The sequence below is a fragment of the Pelobates fuscus genome, chromosome 7 (assembly GCF_036172605.1).
Source record: "Pelobates fuscus isolate aPelFus1 chromosome 7, aPelFus1.pri, whole genome shotgun sequence".
In the NCBI taxonomy this organism is placed as follows: Eukaryota; Metazoa; Chordata; class Amphibia; order Anura; family Pelobatidae; genus Pelobates; species Pelobates fuscus.
Genome location: NC_086323.1, coordinates 26173417 through 26196399, shown reverse-complemented (window position 1 = coordinate 26196399; position 22983 = coordinate 26173417). Strand labels below are relative to the sequence as shown.

Genomic DNA, 22983 nt, shown 5'->3' with positions numbered 1-22983 from the left:
CTGATTTTGCAGTCTGACTGGCCCCGTAGCAGCCATCATTAAGACACCCCTCTAATTTTACTGGGATCTGTTTTACAAGGGCTACAAACGGAGAAACAATTTGCATTAAATTAAAAGAATGCAATCTCTGACAAAAGCTAAGATGGAGAGATTTTCATAATCATAAATTTTGCCTAAATGTTTGCAATTGGTTTTACAATTAGGGAACAAACCTCATTGTCTCTTTATCCATAGAGATAGATAGATAGATAGATAGATAGAATGATGGATAGATAGATATATCGATAGATCGATAGATCGATAGATCGATAGATAGATAGATAGATAGATAGAATGATGGATAGAGAGATAGATAGATAGATAGATAGATATATCGATAGATCGATAGATCGATAGATAGATAGATAGATAGATAGATAGAATGATGGATAGAGAGATAGATAGATAGATAGAATGATGGATAGATAGATAGATAGATAGATAGATAGATAGAATGATGGATAGATAGATAGTATGCATGGTGTTAATACTCATTATACATAATATAAAACTGTGTATAATATGTCTGTGTGTCTGTCTGTCTGTCTGTCTGTCAAGGTGGTGAGGACATGTGATCCATTGTGACTGCTCACTGTGACATCATCGTGACATCATGTAACATCACACTTGATGCTCACAGTTTGCAGCAGTCACTAGACACGGCTTGGACAGTAGACACTGCTTAGCTGTTGTGGTGATCGAATTGCTAGCGATGGCAAATAGAAATGTTTTCCCGTGGATTCAGCGTTTGCGCTTTCGAAATGTAAGTAAATGACTTTTTTTTCTTTAAGGTTCCAATTAACCAAACGATTAACTGGGTGCTGTAACATGTTAACTCCAAGGTTGTGGGTGGATCCATATTTATAATTACTAATATGTATCACTAGATGGGTAGTAATAGGGGTATTTATAATTACTAATATGTATCACCGGATGGGTAGTAATAGGGGTATTTATAATTACTAATATGTATCACCGGATGGGTAGTAATAGGGGTATTTATAATTACTAATATGTATCACTAGATGGGTAGTAATAGGGGTATTTATAATTACTAATATGTATCACCGGATGGGTAGTAATAGGGGTATTTATAATTACTAATATGTATCGCTAGATGGGCAGTAATAGGGGTATTTATAATTACTAACATGTATCACTAGATGGGTAGTAATAGGGGTATTTATAATTACTAATATGTATCACTAGATGGGTAGTAATCCCCATATACTCGCCATTTCAGGGCGCCAGACGCAAAAAATCTGATGATGTTGAGCAGAAAGGAGAGGACCTTCCGGGTATGTTAAAACATTGTGTGTGTGGTTGTTCTCTCTCTCTCTCTCTCTGAAAAATGTGGGCTTTAACCCGCAGGACAGCATGGTATGCCCAGCAGATTGCACTCCCCCCAGCTCCCCATACTCACGTTCCAAGTCCAACTAACCCAATCCTGCTTGGCCATGTGATATATATATATATATATATTTTTTAATATATATATTTTTTTTCATTTATTTAATTCTACGTGTATATGTATGTATTATTTTTTTACATAATAATGTGATTTTATTAATTATAATTTGTGGAACCTGCCTGACGACTCGGGCAGAAAGTTCAGAGAATCTAATTAGCAATCCCTATATTTAACCCTGTAACTTTCCAAAACACCATAAAACCTGGACATGGGGGGCTACTTTTATACTCGCGAGACTTCGCTGAACACAACTTTGAGTGTTTTTAAAACAGTAAAACGTATAATGATGATATCACCAGTGAAAGTGTAGTCCTTGTGTGAAGAATGCAAAAGAAAATGGGAACACTAAGTTTGGTCAGAGTTTGTGACTAAGTGGCTACTAAAAAAGATTTGAATACCCTGGGTTGTCTACTGTTGCAACTGGTATGCCATAATGGGGGTAATACTCATTCCTGGGCTTTTTGTAAACTGTATATCAACTTGAAAAAACTGAAGCTATGAAAAATAAATTAACTTAGAAATAAATTAAATCAAGTTTAATAAATAACATTTACTGAACAGCTAATACGCTTTCTATAAACAAAAGAACACAGATCCAAAGTGACCACTCAGTCTATTCGGCCAAGGTAATTTGAAAGGATTCACATCCTCTGCCTTCGAGCCTTCATTTCTGCAAATTGATTGATTACTTCATCAAAGCTAATCTTCTTTGCATATTCATGCTCAATTGAAAGTATGGCCAGAATCTTGAATTTGGCAGAGATTCACAAAAATCCCATTTAACAATGAACTCCAGGAACTGCAATACCGTCCATTTCTTTGCTTCTTCAACACTGATCTTGGCAGCTTCCAAATGCCTCCGAAGACGTTCTTTTTCCATAAAGATGTCTTCATTAGAGAATTCGTCAAAAATCTCAAGTCAATTTTGGAGTATAATTTTTAATATCTTTCTCTGTTGCAACAACCAGAGAGTTTGGCTGAATAACAGCAAACATTGAAAGGATTTTTTCAATTACCTTAGAACGAATGTCCAACTCGTGATGAAAACGATCAAGGCACTCAAACATAGCCCTTTTCATTTCCTCTGGTAATGTGAGACCAGCGTCCTTTGCCTTCTCTCCTGGCATTGTTTTCCGGAGCTTTACTCTCCCTCTTCTTTCCATAGAAATCTCCATTTCTACAAACGTAGTAGTTGCATAACAGATGGCCTTCTCCACAATTTCACTGGGCTGATCTGCAAGAAACGCTTTCAAACCTTGTAGTTTCACAATGCCCTTTTCAAGAGTGAGTCCCACTGTTTGCAAATACTTCTGTGTGATATTAACTTCTTCTAGAACTTCACACCAGAAAGAAAGGTAACACAAAAAAGAAAATCACATACGGCAGACAGCAACATCTGAGCCAATCCCCCTGTGTCCACATTTTCTTGGGGATTACACAGTTTTTCAAGGGATGAAGTCCGTTTTTCAAAGTTTGACGTCACTGGCTTCACAGCATTATAATGGGCGCTCCATCTTGTTTGGGAAAGTGTTTTCACTGTCACACCTAAATTCTCCATCAGCAGGTCCCAACGATTTGTAGAAACCGAAAAAAAGGAATACACTCTCTCCAATGTTCCATAAAAGGTCACACAGGAATTAACACTTCCAAATGAGTGCACCCCACAGAGGTTCAGAGAATGGTTTGCAAGTGGCATAAACAAAGCCTTGGGAGTAATCTCTTTTATTTTTGCCTGAAGACCACCATGAATCCCTGCCATAGTTGCAGCATTATCATATCCTTGACCACGGCAAAGACTTATGTCTTTGACATGGTCTCTCTATGACCACGAAAAGGAAGATTCTGGTGAGCCAGAAACAAAGTTACATCCATGAGGCGATGCAAAATATCCCTCCATTTCCTTTTCTCTCTGTCCACTGTTGTTTGATGGACATGATAAAGGCATTTTGTGGCTTCAATCCTGCTCCCAAGGTCTTCCATTTCTCCAAGAATGTAAGATGCTGCTCAGAAGCCTCGTGATCAGACACCTTTGGGTTCAGCTTCCACCACAATTGAAACCCAGTAACAAAGATGGATGCCCCTGTTACTTTGTCATCAACAGCAAAAAGTCTGCAGCAAAAAGTACACCATCCACGTTCTAAGAATTTTTTCGCCATTAGGCAGAGCCTTATAGAACCATGCAGTGGTCAGCTGTCGACTCTTCCCTTTTGATTTCTCTCCTCGCCTTTCAACAGGACTGAATGGCCCATCTCTATTTTCGAAAGGTTCACTTCCCCTCTTAATAAGGTCCACTCTTAAAACATCTGGAACTGGAACTGGCCAAGCAGTAACATCAGAATAAACTGATAGTCAAACAGTCTCCTCTTCATCATCATCATCATCATCATCAGAGTCTTGCTGATGCAGGCTTCTGCTGGCATCTCATTCATCTACATCACTTTCACTGCTTGAAGATAAAATGGTCTTCTCCAATTCTTGCGCTTTCACATATGAAGCTTCTTGAGAAGATACTTCAGGCATTTCACCTCTGGATTCACCAGACTGAATGTCTTCAGCACTTTCTCCTACTGCGGTAGATGTTGAAGGTGCAACATATTTAAAAATTAATCCAGACATCGCCTCGGCTGACTTTTCTCTTGCCGTCTTAATTTTCATTGCTGAGACCCGCTTGGTCGATTTTTTGGTTCTAGGGTTGGTTAGTGCGATATCTGTCTTATATTTCCCATCTTGGTATACCATTTGTAAAAGTATTTAAAATTGAGTATGTCCAGTATTTTTTAGTAGTCACAAACCGTGGGCAAAGTTAGTGTTCACATTTATTTATTTTTGCATTTTGCATTCTCACAAAAACTGCACTTTCACTGATTTCAAAATTACACATTTTACTGTTTTCAAAACACTCATATTTGTGTTCAGCGATGTCCCACGAGTACAGCAGTATAATACATAAATGATAAATCATATATCTTTATTATTTAGTTCTAATTAAGTTTTATATTTCATTATTATTTTGAGAGTTGAGGGTCTGCCTGACAACCCAGGCGAGTTCCCCGCAACACTCCTCCCCTCCCCCTGCTCCTCCATACCGGCCAGTGCAGTATAGTGCGGCCTGGCCACAAATGCGGCCGCAAAGGCGCCGCGGCGCGCACTATAAGAATTGATGGGGGGTGACTCATGACACTGGCAGTCATGGCACCCCCCTAGTGAGTGCCCCCCCACCCCTCCTTTAGTACGCCACTGGGTGCACTTAATATGAAATAAGTTAATTATGATTGAACAGACATATAGTCATATTCCAGGTTTTGTTTTGATTTTGCTTTTATCAGAAATTGCACAATTGCCGCTGTTCTTAAAGGGTTAAATGACCAGATTAGACAATATTTTTTTTAAAGACTAGTAAGACTAACATTCTATATATAACAATATCGGAAGTACATCTGTGTTCAAAGATACATTCACACAATTGCCTCCATCCTTAACGGGTTAAAAGACGTCGGTCAAGGCAGGGAATAATATTATGTTGTAGCTCTAATTATCTGAAAGACAAAAGCAGGGAAAGGGGAACTTCTGGCACCCAAACATTTGAGAGCACATGTGATGATACATAAAGTGTCTGTTTGAAGAAACGTCTATGTATCAAAAGATCAGTTGCCATTTTGCCTTGTTTGTATTGTGTAGTATTTCTTTTTATTTATTCTTATTTTATTTTTGTTACAATCTTTATTTTGAGTCATTCTTTTATCAATGGCAGTTAAACATATGTGTATCGATGAATTGTTCAGTAGTCGGAACACAGTGCAGTCGGTGTAGTCTTTCTAACCTTGATTGAAAAATATTGTCTGTCAACACTGTGATTTGACAATTTTCCTATTATTTATAGAGCGTCCAAAGACTCCGAACTCTCCTAAAAATGGCAAGTCGCCAATTGATCTGGACTCTCCTAAACGTCATATCATATCGGCAGTTAACGGTGAATCACCAAGACACATCCCTAAACCTGTAGCTCAGCCGGATTTTGATAAAGTTAGGGAGCAGATTAAAAACGACATAAGAAAAGAACTTAAAATTACAGAAGGAGCCAGAAACATTGGGAAGTTAACATCCAAGAAAAAATATCTGGCAAATGTCAACAACTTTCTCAAAACATCACAAAAGAAATTAGACGAGCTTTACAATAAGCTTCAAGAACGCAATGCACATATTGTTGTGCCAGGAACTGAAGGTACATTCCGACACTTTGTGTTTCCTTGTAATGAGTGTGTGCATGTGCTTGTTTATTGTAGCTTGTTTACAGTTTATTGAAGCTTTTACATTTATAGGAAATCACCAGGATTTGCAGCTTCTACAGTGAGCTACGTTCACATGGGAAATCTCTCTCCCAATCCTGGCGATTGCATTATTCCCTGTGAGAGTCGTTTATCGGTGTTTATGAAAACACAGAGTTACAATGTGGTTTATAGCATGACCCCATTTATGTTGTTACTGGATGTAATAATGGCGATCTCACTGACATCTCACTGACGTGTTACTGCCTTTTTTGTTTATTAAGTGAAACTGTCTGTTGACATTTCTAAATTCTGCATTTCTTTTCTTGTTGCTAATTTCCATGATGTCCAGAGATCTCAGCTGCTCCTAAAGGTGACACCAGCTCCCAGGCAGATAACGCGAAGCTGACTGCTTTGCAGAAACAGCTAGACATTGAGCTGAAGGTGAAACATGGAGCAGAGATTATGGTCAAAGCATATTCAGATGGGCGTTCCAAAGTAAGTTAGTTACATTTAATTTGATCTAAAAGAGACAGAACATATTTTATTTAGGAGAGGTGGTGAAAACACATGGTACCTTTTACAATGCATGCGTTTTATTTCAACCCAATGGCATTTTGTCTGATTTAAGCCAATAGTAGGCTACTAATAGTTTTTTCCTGGAATCAAGAGAGGCTATACAAACTTTCCAAGCCAACACGTCTTCATACATCTCACTCAATTATCTATCTGACTATTCTTATTGCTGTTACAGAATGTCAAACATCTTGCTGCTGCCCAGAAAATACTACAAGACAGCGAGAAAAAAATAGACAGTTTGCGCAAGTTAATTCTGGAAGAAAAGTCTATTATTAAAGGTAAAGGTTAAGTGACATCATGTGTAGTTTAAATGAAGATTGATGGGTAACAAATAAAACTGGTCAAAAATGGTTTGACTTCTTATAATGGGGTCCAGGGGACGCCTGGCACCATAACCACTACTGCAAGATATAACTCTCTTACAGGAAGATATGATAGGGAGGTATGTATCCCATAGACCTCTACACTCCAAGGATTTGTAAAGGAAATGTAGAGCTGCGTGTCCTCTTAGAAGTAGGAGCAAAGGCAGTAATGGAGCTATACCAACACGCAGATACATTTTATATTATTTATAAAACATATACCTTGACATCTATTATTGCAATAGTCTCCTACGAGAGGGAAATTTCAAATGTGTCCAGGATTGCATATGCATTCGCTAAGCATTGTGGGACATCACATTCTGTTTGTTGCCAGGCAGATGGAGCATGCACATCAATTCTAACAGCCAGGGAGCTATACAGTATATAGACATTATAATGTATATATCCACCGAACATTTATTGTGTCCCCTCCAATACTGACATTATTAGTTTATACATATACGAGGTATATGTCATATTATGAGTTTACATATAAAAATTATAAGAGTATGAATAACAAATTGATTATTTTATAAAATTAAATATCAGAAAGATCTACGATTGGAGATTGTGTTTATTGTTTTATTCTCTGTTGGATTGAGGTTAAAATAATTGGAGTATCATTGATCACTGAAAATACTTACATTATGTTACTTACAGAAGAAACATCGTTACCAGTTCCGGAGACGGACATTAAAACCAGTGCTCCCTCGTTATTGGTGACGGACACACAGGAGCCAGAGTCGGCTGGGTATTCACTTTATATCTTTCTCATCAATGCTGTTAGAACCTGAATCCCTACCAATTTCCAGTACCATTTATATATAAGTCTGTCATATGCCTACTGCTGTCTACACATTTCTTAGCATGCGTATCAGTCACAGATACATTTTATAATGCTGTCTACATGTTGCATGCTTGTGCCAAGTTGCCAGATCTCATTATCTTTGCAGGACTCCTGTGAATTCTGCATTCTGCCAGGTATGGTGCTTTGGATGTAACACAGAAAGCACAGAATGTAGAATTCTATACGGTGCAAAAATACAGAAATCTGCAACCCTAGTAACAAGTATTCTTGGCGTGACCTTTAAATAACGTACTGTAAACAGCAGCATTAAAAATACTTGTTTTCCTGGCACTATAGCTTCCACCTTTGTCAAGGCCCCCTCCCGCATTATTCAATGCTTCCCTATGGGGAAAATCTGACGCTGGAGATCCTCATACAGAGTGTGAGGACGTCCAGCATCCGATAACGGACTAAAAGTCGGTTTCAATTCCGGAAGTCCCTCTAGTGGCTGTCTGGTAGAGGAGCAGCCACTAGAGGAAAAACTGCAATAAATAGAGAAAAACCATTAGAAAAACTGTAATAATTACCATCTCAGGGTTCAGGGTGATGGGAGTTTGCAGCTAGACCACTTCAATGAGCTGAAGTGTTCTGGGTGCCTACAGTGTCCCTTTAATGTCTAAAATATAATGACTATATAGATATGATAATCTGCCATCATATTTTAATGATACAACCATATAAACTGTTTTCTTTTTCCTTCTGATAGCGATATTCTAACATGTGATATGAAACCAATTATCCAACCGGATGTGGAACTTGACTTAGAGGTGCCTCCTGCTCCAAGTCAATCCTTTCTACATAGTGATCCGAGTCGGTTTTCATTCCATATGGAGATCCCGGATATACCGGATAAGGTAAAGATGTGCTGGCTTTATTTTGGTTGTTCTTTATCTCTAAACACTCCATGTAGAATAACCATTACAGCTCAGTGCAGTAGTTATAGTGCAGAGAGTCTGTGGCTACTAACCTACGTTTTTGTCAAACCATTTGGGAGTATTTTGACAAAACACTGGACTTTCTCTGGCATAAAGTGATGGCCTCCTTGGCCACAGTAATTATGTGGAATTCAAATTTTAGCGCTATAAATGTTGTCTATCCAACCTATACAGCTGTGAGGGGTGGGGGTTTAGCCAGGAGCGCTCAGCCATAAAATTGGATTTTGGTCCAGAAAAGTTAATTCCTCGCTATCAGTATGGCTAAGGGGGGTGGGAGGGATATCTAGGTTCTTGGAAGAATCTAATTGGTTTGACATTAAACCAGGGATAGCGCCAGGACACTCTGGGCAATAGAACCACTACAGCAAGCTAGAATGTTACGGTGCTTACAGTTCCCTTTTAATCATTATTTTCCCACATTCAATGATTCTCTCTTCACTCCCAGCAAACTTAGCTTCCTTTAGTATTCACTATCCTTTTATTGTGTCTGACTTTCTTTTCTAGGATTCTGGAGATATCCATGAACGTAGCATTAATAACAGATACATCATGACACCAGATGTAATGAGTCAGCCTAATTGTTCCAGTCTGGATAATAGCGTCCCTAAACATTCTGTGGACCTACCGCATGACCAGTTACCTGCTTTGTGGATTCAAGATCAGCTTCTTCTCAAATTGCAGGACATTCAACATTGCTCTGTGCAATCTGTGAAAGTAAGTTTAAGGGGGAATCCCAGTTCTTGTTCGATATAACAGATGGCTTAAATGCAGGATAGCACAACACAATCAATACCATCAGGTTGTATAAAATTGGTATTGATACAGAAATGTTAATTCCTCACTATTGGTATGGCAGAGGAGCTGGGAGGTATCCAGGTACTTGGAAGAGTCTAATTGGTTTGACATTAAACCAGGGATAACGCATGGACCCTCTGTGCAATAAACCAGGGATAAGGCATGGACACTCTGGGCAATAAACCAGGGATAACGCATGGACACTCTGGGCAATAAACCAGGGATAATGCATGGACACTCCGGGCAATAAACCAGGGATAACGCATGGACACTCCGGGCAATAAACCAGGGATAATGCATGGACACTCTGGGCAATAAACCAGGGATAACACATGGACACTCTGGGCAATAAACCAGGGATAACGCATGGACACTCTGGACAATAAACCAGGGATAACGCATGGACACTTTGGGCAATAAACCAGGGATAACGCATGGACACTTTGGGCAATAAACCAGGGATAATGCATGGACACCCTGGGCAATAAACCAGGGATAATGCATGGACACTCTGGGCAATAAACCAGGGATAACGCATGGACACTCTGGGCAATAAACCAGGGATAAGGGGGGCGGGGCCGGGCCGCCGAGCTGAGCGGTCGCAGGACAGCTCGGCTCCGGCAAACAGAGTCCCAAACAGCTTACTAACTGAGACTTTTTGCGAGAAATACTGGCGACTTACTGCGACCCTCGATGTAATCGGGCTGCCTGAGCCGGGGAGAGGCTTGCTCCCGAAGTTCTAGTCCCTCGGAGGATGGGGCCTGCTACAACTGGCGGGACCCATGCTGGCGGTGAGTGAAGCGGACAGCCGCCGCAACGCTATCCTGCCCGACGGGGCCCGACACGCGTTGACAGCCTGCCGGCCTGGTCCTGTTCCCCCCCCACTTGACCGGGGGGGTGATCCCGGTCCAAGCTAAGCTAAGCTAAACCAAGCCAGACCAAACGGCCATCCGAGACGCCACCGACATGCAGCCTGAGACCCGCGCGCAAGATGGCGGAGACCATGTGCGCAGAACATGTAACCTTGAACACAGGTCTGCCGGCAGCCATCGCTTACCCGGGCACACAGGGTTATACCAAGCTAAGACTCACACGCCCGGAGAAACACTTGGCATATGCTACACGCCACTAACCTCACCTGTGGACTCCGCTGCCGAGAGGCCCGCACACCCTTCTTCTGAGCCTGGCGCTCACGGGGAGGAATCCCCCCCCCCACAGCCTGCCATACACCCAGGGAGAAGCTTGGGTCCCGGCAGAACCCTGGGCCCACGGACTTGTTGATGGGTCCAATGGCGAAAGGCGCGAGCGCCTACACAGGCCTCAGGCCGAAGACAAGCGGCCCTCGGACGCAGAGGAGCCACTGCAGGAAATAGGATGCTGTGACACCCGCCCACGGTGACCGCCAAAGGAACAGAGGTCCTGACCATGCCTATCACTTAATCTGTCTTCGCTCTGAAACACCAGCGATTATCCACCTGTACCAGCTGGTCAGTAGTTACATACTTAGAAGACCATCATATCAGACCCGCTCCTATATCCCTCTCGAAAGTGCAGACCCAGACGACCACTGAGTCGGGGGCAAGAGGCCGCAAGCCTGCACACCATCCTGGGACAAGGGAGTCACTCTCATTAACACCCGTTCTGCGGAGAGGTACAGAAGCCAGCCACAGACACGCACCGCAAGCACACCTGCAGACTGGCACCGCAAACCCTGCATGCCGGGAACCACCATGGGTTGAAGGGGACTGGCTTATGGACTCACGACACCTTTTATTTTTTACCCTTCACCGTAAGGACTCTCTTCGGTCCACGCACTGGTTAGTCAAGTTGCCGGTATTGTAGGGGACACTGCTTGGAAGCTTGATACCACTCATGTCTCCTTCCTTACTGTATGGTACTTTATTTTATTTTTTATGCACAGGTCTTTAACTTAAATGCAACTTTATCGTTTTAATTTTACTCTGTCTCCAGCTGCCTGGCGTGGGCGGCCCCTGCTTGGTGGTTGCTCGGAGGGCATAATACCAGATATTCATATACTGTCACTTCTTGTAGCAGAACAAGCATGATTGGATAAGCATACGATTATAAGCTACTGCCATGTTATATTTGTAAAGCATAAGCTATGACTCCTCTGACTGGTACCTGCCTTGCCTTATTGATGTTTCGTTTATGGCATTTCATACTGTTATTTTAAATAATACAACCTTATTGTTTTACTAATTAGCTATGTGCCTCAGTTTTGCATAACCTACTGTCACCCTCTAACGACCTATCGGGACGGGCACTACTGCTAACTGTAACACGCTTTTGTTAACACTAAAAAAGAAAAAAATGAAGCATCCCCTACCATGAAATGTAACTGTTTAAGCTACCGCTGTATTCACCATTTAATGTAACCAGATATTGCATTTCCCTCTTTCTGTTTTGTACCCCACCTGATATGCTTCAATAAAAGAAAGATTAACAAAAAAAATAAACCAGGGATAATGCATGGACACTCTGGGCAATAAACCAGGGATAACGCATGGATACTCTGGGCAATAAACCAGGGATAACGCATGGACACTCCGGGCAATAAACCAGGGATAACGCATGGACACTCTGGGCAATAAACCAGGGATAACGCATGGACACTCCGGACAATAAACCAGGGATAACGCATGGACACTCTGGGCAATAAACCAGGGATAACGCATGGATACTCTGGGCAATATACCAGGGATAACGCATGGACACTCTGGGCGAGCTAGAATCGTTATGGTGCTTACAGTTCCCATTTAATAATTATTTTCCCACATTCACTGCTTCTCGCTTCACTCACAGCAAACCTAGCTTCCTTTAGTTTTCTCTACCATTTCATTATTTATAACTTTCTTTTATAGGATTCTGAAGATAACCATGAACGTAGCATTAATAACAGATACATCATGACACCAGATGTAATGAGTCAGCCTAATTGTTCCAGTCTGGATAAAAGCGTCCCTAAACATTCTATGGACCTACCGCATGACCACTTACCTGCTATGTGGATTCAAGATCAGCTTCTTCTCAAATTGCAGGACTTCCAGCATCGTTCTGTGCAATCTGTGAAAGTAAGTTTAAGGTGGAATTCCAGTTCTTGTTCGATATAACAGATGTCTTAAATGCAGGACAGCACAACACAATCAATGCCATCCAGGTTGCATAAAATTGGTATTGATACAGAAATGTAAAAAAGCATGGCTGAGGAGGGGGGAGGTATCCAGGTACTTGGAAGAGTCTAACTGGTTTGACATTAAACCGGGAATAGCACCAGGACACTCTAGGCCAGGAGTCGGTAACCTATGGCACGTGTTCCATGCAAGGCACTCAAGGCTACCAGAGTAAAACAGGCTCTGGCCTATCAGTTGTCAGCTTTATTTTCACTACGCCGTGCTTCCTTTTTTCTATTGATCAATATGTTTGAGACTCAATCGGACAAGCCCCCATACGAAGGTCGGCTTTCTAGTGGAGATTATTACTGATATCCCTTTATAACAGCAGAGAGGTATATGGCCTTCATTGTTTTCATCATGCATAGTCTCTACTCCCTTGTCAATTTTAGATAAATACACATTTAAAAAAATCTAAAGAATAATATAAAAATGATAGAAAGGATCTAACGTATGCATTAATTTCAGTTTTATTGTTTCCAAGGTGCCACGTGTTTGCATTTCTTGATCATTTGAGTTGCTGGGTTTAGTAAATAAATCAGACTAATGGTTTATCAAAGGAAAACAATGACTTCCCGGGACTTTTAATATTATATTTACTTATCCCTATATTTAACATGTGTTTGTGAGATGTGAACAATAAAATTAAATGTAGAGATTCACACCTCTTATCCTGCAACTGGACACCTCCATCTTTTTTTCTTTTTTTCAATTCTTTATTTTTGAGTGCAGAGTTAAGTATACGTTTCAGCATTTTTACATGGTTTTAACGAGAGGTCGACAGTGTTTCGCTTAGCATAGTCATGATGTGCTGCACTTTTTTTTTTTTTTTTTTTAACAAGAATAATATCAAACAGTTTAAAACAGGATTTATCACATATTGACACCTCCATCTTAGCTCCCTGTCAATCATTGTTATAAGCTCCGCCTTTTGCACCTGACTGTCAGCACAGGGAGAGCATGCAGAGAGGAGGAGAAATGAAACAATGTTTCTATATCTCCTCTTCATTTGCATTGTGTGCCCTGGCTGTGCCAGAGAAAAGAAAAAGAAAACAGAGCATTCCATGAAAAAAGGTTAACACATTTCTTTATATTCAATGGCACCTATTCCAGAGAAGTGACAATAAAACCCCACATTTATTGTGCCTGACTTTCTTTTCTAGGATTCTGGAGGCAGCTATGGACGTAGCAGTGATAGCATATGCATCATGACACCAGATGGAATGAGCGAGCCTAATTGTTCCAGTCTAGATAATAGTGTTTCTGAAAAATCTGAGGACCTACCACAAGAACACTTACCTGCTGTGTGTGCTCAGGATAGTCTTCCCCTGAGAATGCAGGACTTCCAGCTTTGCTCTGTGCTGGGTAAAGGGCAGTTTGGGAAAGTACGTTTATGGTGGAATTCCAGTTCTAGTTCGATATAACAGATGTCTTAAATTCAGGACAGCACAACACTTTATTCTTTAATTTCAGGTTCTGCTGGCCGAGCACAAGGAAACAACCAAGGTGTACGCCTTGAAATTCATAAAGAAAGTCAAGTTACAATTACCACATCATTTCAACAAGTCAGTGAATGCAGTAATGAATATCTTGTGTTTAGGAGAAGGACAATGTCCTGTTTCTATCATTTATTTTGACATTTGGTTTTGGAGTTAAAGAAAATCAACTTTTAACTTTTCTTTTCCTTTCCAGCCTTCTGAGTGAGAAGCGGATATTCCAGACAGTGAGCAATAGGCGGCACCCATTCCTTGTTAACTTGTGTGGGTGTTTCCACACTCGAGATCACGCCTGCTTCGTTATGGAGTATGCAGCCGGGGGCGACCTTCTCTCATGCCTTGATAACAACAACGGCCCATTTCCAGAACCCAGAGCAGTGTGAGTATAAGCAGCATTGTGTTCATATATCGAGATCTCACCCAATGTTCTACAGATGGTGGCTTGGGCTGAGCTTCACATTCCATCACATCTTCTCACATTAATAATGAATCCTGGGATATCACACTGGGTTTAAATTCTGTGTTCATTTAGTTAGAGGTACATTTACAGAAGGAGATAAAGAAAATAAAACAAAGGGTGGAAACAATGCCCATTACATTAAAACTGTAACAATATCATAAAAACAGAATTTCATTTTTTTTGTGGGAGGGGCTTAAATTAATTCACTCCCCTATAGAAGGGACACCCCTTACTTGACTCATATCGCTTGAGGTCAGCATCAGAATGACCCTCCGTCCCACCCACTCCTCATTTTAACACTTTCTCTTTTCTTTCCATTTACTTTACTTTCTTACTCCTTGGTGGGCCCTCTTTATTTACAGGCCTACCGTATCGTCGGTCTCGGCACACCACAACCGACTTGCTCCCTTTATACTATCCTACGCTTATGCTGGATCCTTACTCCATATACGGCTATTTGCCCCTTACACAAGTAATGAAATATAATGGAGAACGATAAAGATGCCAGCACAGGTTTTAGAAAAGCGTATAAACATGATTAGTCATTAACAAACACGTTCTGTACTGACAATGACTTCAAATTGTATAAACTGATGTATATTCCATGAGCTGCTGTATATCTGCTTGCTGTTATGTGTCCATTGCTGGATCAGTGCAGTTACTTCTGGCCACATCCACCGCTGTCTGCACCAACTATGGCTAACGATTCGGGAAGTATCGGCCTTGGTGAATGGAACCGGCTGTAAGTGATAAACGACCAATCACCATTGTATCAGCTCATAAATAACAACCCACCAGCAGTGAAAGACAAGGAGGGAACCTGGGAATTAATGGAATATGTCAGAATACAGAGGGACTTAGAAAATATGGGATAAAACCATTAAATAGCACATACATCTTGTAGAAATCAATGGATTTATTTATTCCCTCCCCCCCCCCAGGTTCTATTCTGCATGTGTCGTCCTTGGACTTCAGTATTTACACGAACAAAATATCATCCACAGGTAAGCTTATAGAAACAAACTACACATGGGGTGCCGGTGATATTTGTATTATTTATGTCACCCGGTCTGTTTAACCCAGTTAGTTTATCTAGATGAAGTTATTCATTTTAACCAATTAAAAAGCCTGAGCATTGAAAGCTATCCTGAATGCTTCTAGTGTTATGTAAAATTAATAAAACTTTCTTTTCTACATTTTAATCTAGGGATCTGAAGGTTGAAAATATTGTTCTGGACGAGAAGGGATTTGCAAAGATTACTGACTACGGTCTGTCTGTAGAAGGTAACTAAAATGTTCTAAACTAATTTCAGATTTAAAAAAAAAAAAGGTCACACTTACTGAGTTCAAAATCAGAGTTATCTTTAATTTAAACAGCCATTTAACATATAATAGGATGTCTATAAAATGTGTACTTTCTTCCAAAATAAACCTAAAGGAACGTTCCCCGATTTTTCCAATTTAAATTATGTTGTGAGTCAGGAAAAATAGACTGGGCTACTGCTTTGGTCCCTCAGAAAAATAGATTTTTTTTTTTAAAGATTTCAACAAGCTCAGCAAATGCTATTCAATATTATTTTTATAGAAAGATGTGATTCGATACAGAAACATATTACCAGTCATCAGCCATGAGTTAACCCATTAGCATGTTTAATTAAGAATAAAAAGACAGTTTAGGCACCACAACATCTTAATCTGAATTAAATGGTTATGGTGCCATGAGGCCCCTGGGTGCATTTGTACCTCAAGGTGTTCAGCTGTTCTCAGAAAGTTCGTTTAACCCCTTGGAAGTAAGAGTGTGCCTGGCGCCTGCTGGCACAATAACAACTTCATTTAGATGAAGAGTTGTTACGGTGCTCAGACTGTTCCTTTAAAGTCTTTGTGACTGAAGTGTAGTGTAAGTGTATAGAGTACCTAAACCCAGCCCGAATGCGGCCACTGCAATAATGGCAATTTTCACTTTTTTTTTTTTTTTTTTTAATTCTTTATTTTCTTTGTGCAAGGAGTTAACAAGCATGCATACTGTGCCACAACAGCTTTCGTATGCCACATTTCAACAATATTGGTACAGTGTGATTCAATAATGCACATTTTTTATTTTTGAGTAGAGGTCATTAAGCACTCTGCAGGTATACAAGGTTATGTCCTTGATTTGGGCGTCAGGTTCTAGGACACCGGCAGAGTGTCGTGATACACTAGTAAGATATAGGTGTTGGGTTACTAATAGTTGTACGTCGTGCGAAGTAATGTAGGGCGTTTTAAGTTGATTAGGGCCGTGGATCTGTTAGAGGGACCCAGCCCCAAGGGTCTTATATAAGGAAGCTGTAGCCCTGCTGGACACATAGGTACTACGGTGGACAGTCGTGTGAGTCGTTTAACAATTTACACTCAATTACCCCAGAGTGTTGGGGGGGGGGGGGAGGAGGGGGTGGAGGGAAATCTCCGGTTACTGTGCCCTCCTATTGGGACATGTCTTATAAGGTGTACTAGCACCTGGGATCAGCTGTGTGAATAGTGTTGAGCAGAGCTCTGGGTGTTAACAGGTATTAAAACAATAACTTTTAAACATTTAAACAGCAATGGTGCATAAGCATCGGGGACTGGTGTAGGGGTCAGTCCCTTTTCTATTGGCTGCTGGCTCCTCTTCAGCATCAGCCGGTGTCAGCTGCGGAGCGTGGGGTAAAAGGAACGATCCTATGCACGTCCCAGCTGTGTCCCGGGCGAGTCGTGCGGGCAGATGCCATGGTGAGGCCCAGTCCCTGAAGGAATGCCGTGGAGTCGTCTGCGGTTGGAAGCTGATGTGTGTTCCCGTCTTTCTGAACAATTAGTGCGCGAGAGGGCCCCCATTTGTAGCTGATGTTTGCAGAGCGCAGGATCTTTGTCACCTGTTGAAAGGATCGTCTCCATTCCAGGGTAGAGCGGCATAGATCTTGTAAGAATTGAAGTTGCATCTCCTCAAACTTGAGGGGTGTTCTGGATTTTATACTGTCCTGTAGGGCCAGCTTGTCGCGAAGCAGTGGGAAACGTATCAGGACGTCTCGGGGCACTCCGGCCGGGGCCCTGTTTGATTTGGCAAGCCTGTAATAGCCGTCTATCTGTATGCTCTTTGCAGAGCGCTGCGGCAGCAGGGTAGTCCATAGCCGGCGTAAAAAATGGGGCAGCTCTTGTTCCGTAATTGATTCGGCTATGCCCCTTATTTTAAGGTTATTGCGTCTCCTCGCATCGTCCTGGGCATCCAGTCTGACCTGCATGGTCTTGTGTGATGCTTGGAGCTGCAGCAGTAGCTCTGTGTTACTTGCTTGCTTTTGGGCTAGGGAGGTGATGGTGTCCTCGTTGGCCTGTACTCTGGCAGTCACCTTTGTTACATCCTCCCGTATTACGTTCAGGTCTGCATTGAAAAAGGCTCTTATATTTGACAGCAGAGTCTTAATATCCCCTTTAGTCGCTGGGGCTGTCAGGTCTTCCTCTACTCGTGGGCTAATCATGCTCACCGAGCAGGGGATTTCATCCGGTGCATCCAGAGTTTCATCCTCGGAGGATGTGTAGTATGAGTCAAGTTGCGGCGCCATTTTGGGCCTAGGCCGCGGTTGTAGGAGGTCGGCGATATCGCGGGTGCCGTTCCCGGTAAGGGTTTTGAGCTTCTTTGCTTTCTTCCCCATTGTGAGGTGAGCTGTTTAGTTCGATCTCGGGCGGGGTAAGGGTAGGTAGGAGCCCCGAAATCCGCCGTTTAGTATGCCGGCCGTGGGAGCTTAGCCGACATGCGTCTGCTCTCGTTAGCGTTGAGACCGCACCCCCCCCCCCCACTTTTTAATGGTATAAATCCAGATTCGGAGGGAAATTCTATGAGCAGTTGTGGCAGCAAAACACCGAACTGGAAGTCATCTTGAAATGTAAATTGCTAAAACTGAACATCTATCCTCAGCTAATATACAATTCTATTTTCTCTATTTCTAAGGAGTCGGATACGGAGATAGACTCATCGGCCTTTGTGGAACTCCTAATTATATGGCTCCTGAAATGGCCAAGCGCATGGCATATACAAGATCTGTGGACTGGTGGAGCTTCGGAGTGGTTATTTACGTAATGCTAACTAGATACGTAAGAAGAATCTTTCATTAAGAATTTACAGACAGATTTCTGATTAGAAAATATAAAGAGATTCTGCCAAGTATTTGCTTTTAACATAACACCATTCTTTATAGAAAACGATGCTCTATTTTTTTTTTTATTACTTTTTTTGGGTCTCCCCTCCAATAATTTCACTCTCCCACCCCACCCCATCCCATCCCATCCCACCCCAAAAGAGACCCCCCATAATTTCTCTGCCAATGAATTAACTCCTCCCTTTCAGACACAGACCCCACACTCCCTGACAGTTATTTTTCCACTCATTTATCACACGTTTGCCTGGCATTTAACTATATGAGTCCATCCTCATCCAAATCACATCTCACATTCTCCTTCCCATAATAGATCCCCACATAGCTACATTCCCAATTCGTGTCAATACCATGTAAATTACCCCTGACTATTGATTCCCACGAAAAACATTTGGCTGCCAAACACCCCCCACTCTGTGATTTATTTCCCAGAGAGTGAAAAAAATCTCTTACCAATGACTCATCCCCGCCTTCTGCTCCGGCCCATGTCCAGTAGCTCAGTGGCTGGCGTTGTGTCCGTACATAGTGTGTAACCCTCTGTATACTGCTTCTTTACAAATACCGAAATACGGTGAGAAGATGCTCAGTATTTCTGACCCTAATAAACATCCCACATAGTTACTTATTGAAGTCTTTCGTATTCCAATTTTTTTCTCTCCTTACAAAAATAATAAAAGCCACCATAACCCAATATAACTGTACAAAATAATACTAGATTACAATTAAAAAAGTAAATAAATAAAAATACCAGGAGAAAATTAATTAGAATATAGATCTTCCAGTCCTTTGTCTGACAGCTCAAAAATAGCGATTCCATGCTGACGTGAAAATTGTTCAGTGTTTTTGAAAATTCCAGCCAATCACAGAGCTTCGCCAGACGCATTTCACTCCCCTGCAGTACACCCGGTGATGTATATAATGACAGTTTATAGTTCTCCTGCACATATTATACTTTCATACACTCACACAACACATTGTGTCATCTGTACTACTAGCATTATAAAAATCCTAAAGTATTCATTCATTGCTCAACTGTCTACTTCTGAATTTTACAACTTTTTAAAACTTAACCTGTGGTTTTTAAAATTTATTTTTTCTCTAGTTACCCTTTGAAGGCCGTGATATTGAGACGTTATATGCTAATATTGCCAAACGTAAACTGAAAATACCAGCGTCATTGTCTAGTAAAGCCACTTCAATACTAAGTAGGGTAAGTCACCATGCAAATTTAATATAGCATACGACCCGAGCTCAGAATGTCTATTCGCCATTGATGAGTGGTGATTCAACCCTAGAAACCTGAGTTGGGATGGGGGAATTCTATAAACTTCTGTAGCATGTGTAGAATAGAATGGAGTTCCGGGTGATCTGTGGCACATGGAATGTATCAGTTTTTTTTATTTTATGTGTTCCCAATAGCTCTTTTATTGGCCATGCAAATTTCTCAATACTATATACACCTTGAATTGGATGTATCTAGCTGTGTGTGTTAATGCAGGTAAAGAAACATTCATTATTACAGAGTTTTAGAACAAAACACGGCATATCTGCTCTCTCATTCTATGATACCCATAATCCTGCATTATTACCCACTAGTGGCTTGTATGTAAGCATGCAGGTAGTTGCCGCGTGGCAGATGCAGAGCCCGGTCTCCGGTGGGCATAATGCCAGGGTTTTTGATTTTGCAAAGAGGAGAGACATCATGGCTGAAGGAGCCAAGTCTGGAAACTAGAGTTAGATACATTTTATATCTGATATTTTAACCTCAGATTTGCAGACTGACTTTTGAATTCACTCCCCCTCTGTAGTAAAAAAAAAAAACCTATTTAAAAAAATTCCTTTTACAGTTACTGAGTAAAAACCATGTGAAGCGTCTGGGATCCAGCGAGAGAGATGCAGAGGACGTGAAAGACCATCCTTTTTTTCAAGTACGTCCCCATGTTTTCTTTGTTTTGTCTTCTCACTTAAAGTGGTTTTGTCACAAAAAAATTGTGAGACTTTCGGCAAGAAAAAATCTTTGTATGATATTCATATTAGCGGCTTTGAAATTTTACTGAAATTCAAACAAGGCAATACTGTGTCTTACGGTCAAGTCCAAGATTGGCAAAGAAGTTTCTCTTGTTAAGTTCTGTCAATTCCCAGATCCCAAGTAAGGTTGATCCCATTGATGGAGTTTGTAAATTATGGCAGAGCAACTTTAAAGTAGAATTGTCATTTAGGAAGGAAGCTAAATAAACATTCTAAGTAATAAAATGTATCGTTGAAAACAGATGTATTTCCCATATTTAATGTTAGTCTCACTAGTCTTTAAAAAAAACAACTCCCTCCATCCTGGTGATTTAAAACAAAACACTTCAAAAACCATAACCACTGCAGCCATTTGTAAAAGCTTTGGCAGCTTACCTGGGGTCCGCTGGGCTCTGGTCGCAGGTTGACTCAGTGGCTGAGAGTGTTACCTGAGCACTCTCAGCCAATGAGTGCCTCCATGCACTGCAAGGCTAGCTCACTGCAGGGAGGTTAGGGGCTGGAAAGGAGGAGGAAACCAGCGGACTCCAGGTAAGTTGTCACATCATTCACAAACAGTTTGACTACTTACACTAGTAGGGTGCCACAGAGTTCCTGTCACCATAACTACTACACCAAGATATAGTGGTTATGATGCTTGGACTATTCCTTTAAGTTAGTCTGAAGATCGGTTTTGAGAATCCAATTGGGATCTGTACAAAATGTAGCCTTTTGGGCATATTAGCTGTTATTTTGTATTGTATATAGTTATTTTACTGGCTTTTACGTGATGCTCATTATCTTACACATTCCTTTCCAGCATATAGATTGGAACGCATTGTTATTACAAAATGTGACACCTCCATTTGTGCCAACCATCAACGGAGCCGAAGACGTCAGCAACTTTGATGCAATATTCACCTCGGAAGCGCCTATTATAACTCCACCAGTAAGACGAAGAGTTCCACCGTTATTAGAGAAGCAGACATTTGAGGATTTTTGTTGGAGGGCAGATTGGAGTTAGTCTTGGTTGTGATCCACAATAAGAATTACTGGAAGGAGAATTAACATTAATATTTTTTATCCAACGAAAATATTTATTGAACACTAAAGTAAGAATTGCAACTAAATTTCAAATTTAAGGTGAAAATAGACAAAAAAGAAACATCCTCTAAGTCAGCTATACTTTCAGTTTGACTACTTTGGCCTTAAATTAAAAAAATCACTTTGATTATTTTTTGCAAGTAACCCTCCAAATTGTTGAATTGTGATTAAACATGTATTATTATTATTATTATTATTATTATTATTTATGTACAAATAAAATATTACATAAAAAATATGTAAATTAACACGTGTATCTTTGTGTAGTGGAAGCAGGAGGAATGGTGCCAGGCTTGGGATCCCGACGTATTCCATCCAGATTATTATTATTATTATTATTATTTTAACTATTTAGTTTAGCAGTTGGCAAGCAAGCACTGGCCACCTGCCACACGATTAATCCTTGGTGTCCTTGGTGTCTGGTTTCACCAGAATTTAGTTCCATAACCAAAATTTAGGCCTTACCAAGCCAGCCCACTGCAGAACGTTGAAGGCCCCAACTAAAATGTTACTCTGTGGGAACGGGCTGATGAATTCCAGGAGCCAGGACAAAATCTTTATTCACCATGGCGGCCTGCGACTTTTCGAATCCCTGCTCTATAACTGCAACAACTTAATCTGACCAAAAGTAAGGTCATGAAAGAGACATATTCTACATACGGTGAATAAAAGCCCTTGTTGCTTGCAAATGTCAATGCATCAATAGCTGAAACAGAACAAAGATGGCTTTGTCGACCTAAGTATGGGACACCCATGTTGCTCTTGATAATTCTACATTCAGGGAAACATAAATAAAACGACTGCCTGACAGATAAATGGGCGTCTAGTCTAATAATTATGGAAGCACCTGTGAAGAAAGTGCAGAGCATAGATCTAATAGGGATTATTCACTATAACAAGTAAGACTGGACAAGGGAATTGCAATTTTTAGCCTGAAATATCCATCATGGCATTTGTAGATCTATAAAAGCTGGAGTCTGTCTTTCAGTCACCCTCGTCCTAAAGAGTGCGCCATCTTTGGAGAGGACCAGTGAAAATTATCAATCTAAACCTCTCTAAATAAAAAGATATCCAGCTTAATGGGCCCCCGCTGACACCGAACGGCATGGGCCCCCCTGACACCGACATGGCATGGGGTCCCGTTATACATGCTTACCAGGAGGGCTCCTGAAGGGTATGGTCCCTTCTCCTAGTGTACTAATACTGTGTGCCTTTCAGTACCTCGTGAAACTGTTTAACGGCTACTTATTGTTTGGGGTGCAAGGGCACTCCTGG

At 41.1% G+C, this 22983-nt stretch overlaps 2 protein-coding genes across 2 annotated transcripts; both read left to right on the top strand.

Moving 5' to 3' along the window:
* Window positions 1-751: 751 nt before the first annotated feature.
* Window positions 752-15732, top strand: LOC134569112 (serine/threonine-protein kinase N2-like). The gene is made up of 14 exons (XM_063428015.1): window positions 752-802; window positions 1283-1337; window positions 5391-5732; window positions 6128-6273; window positions 6530-6632; window positions 7377-7467; window positions 8270-8417; window positions 9003-9212; window positions 12176-12385; window positions 13648-13869; window positions 13958-14049; window positions 14177-14359; window positions 15382-15444; window positions 15648-15732. Exons 1-14 carry the CDS (start codon window positions 752-754, stop codon window positions 15730-15732), a joined length of 2001 nt encoding a protein of 666 aa, XP_063284085.1.
* A 2666-nt stretch (window positions 15733-18398) lies between these two features.
* LOC134569111 (serine/threonine-protein kinase N2-like) lies at window positions 18399-21628 on the top strand. Its single transcript, XM_063428014.1, has 4 exons — window positions 18399-18538; window positions 19703-19810; window positions 20448-20528; window positions 21425-21628. Exons 1-4 carry the CDS (start codon window positions 18446-18448, stop codon window positions 21626-21628), a joined length of 486 nt encoding a protein of 161 aa, XP_063284084.1. The 5' UTR covers window positions 18399-18445.
* Window positions 21629-22983: the final 1355 nt, after the last annotated feature.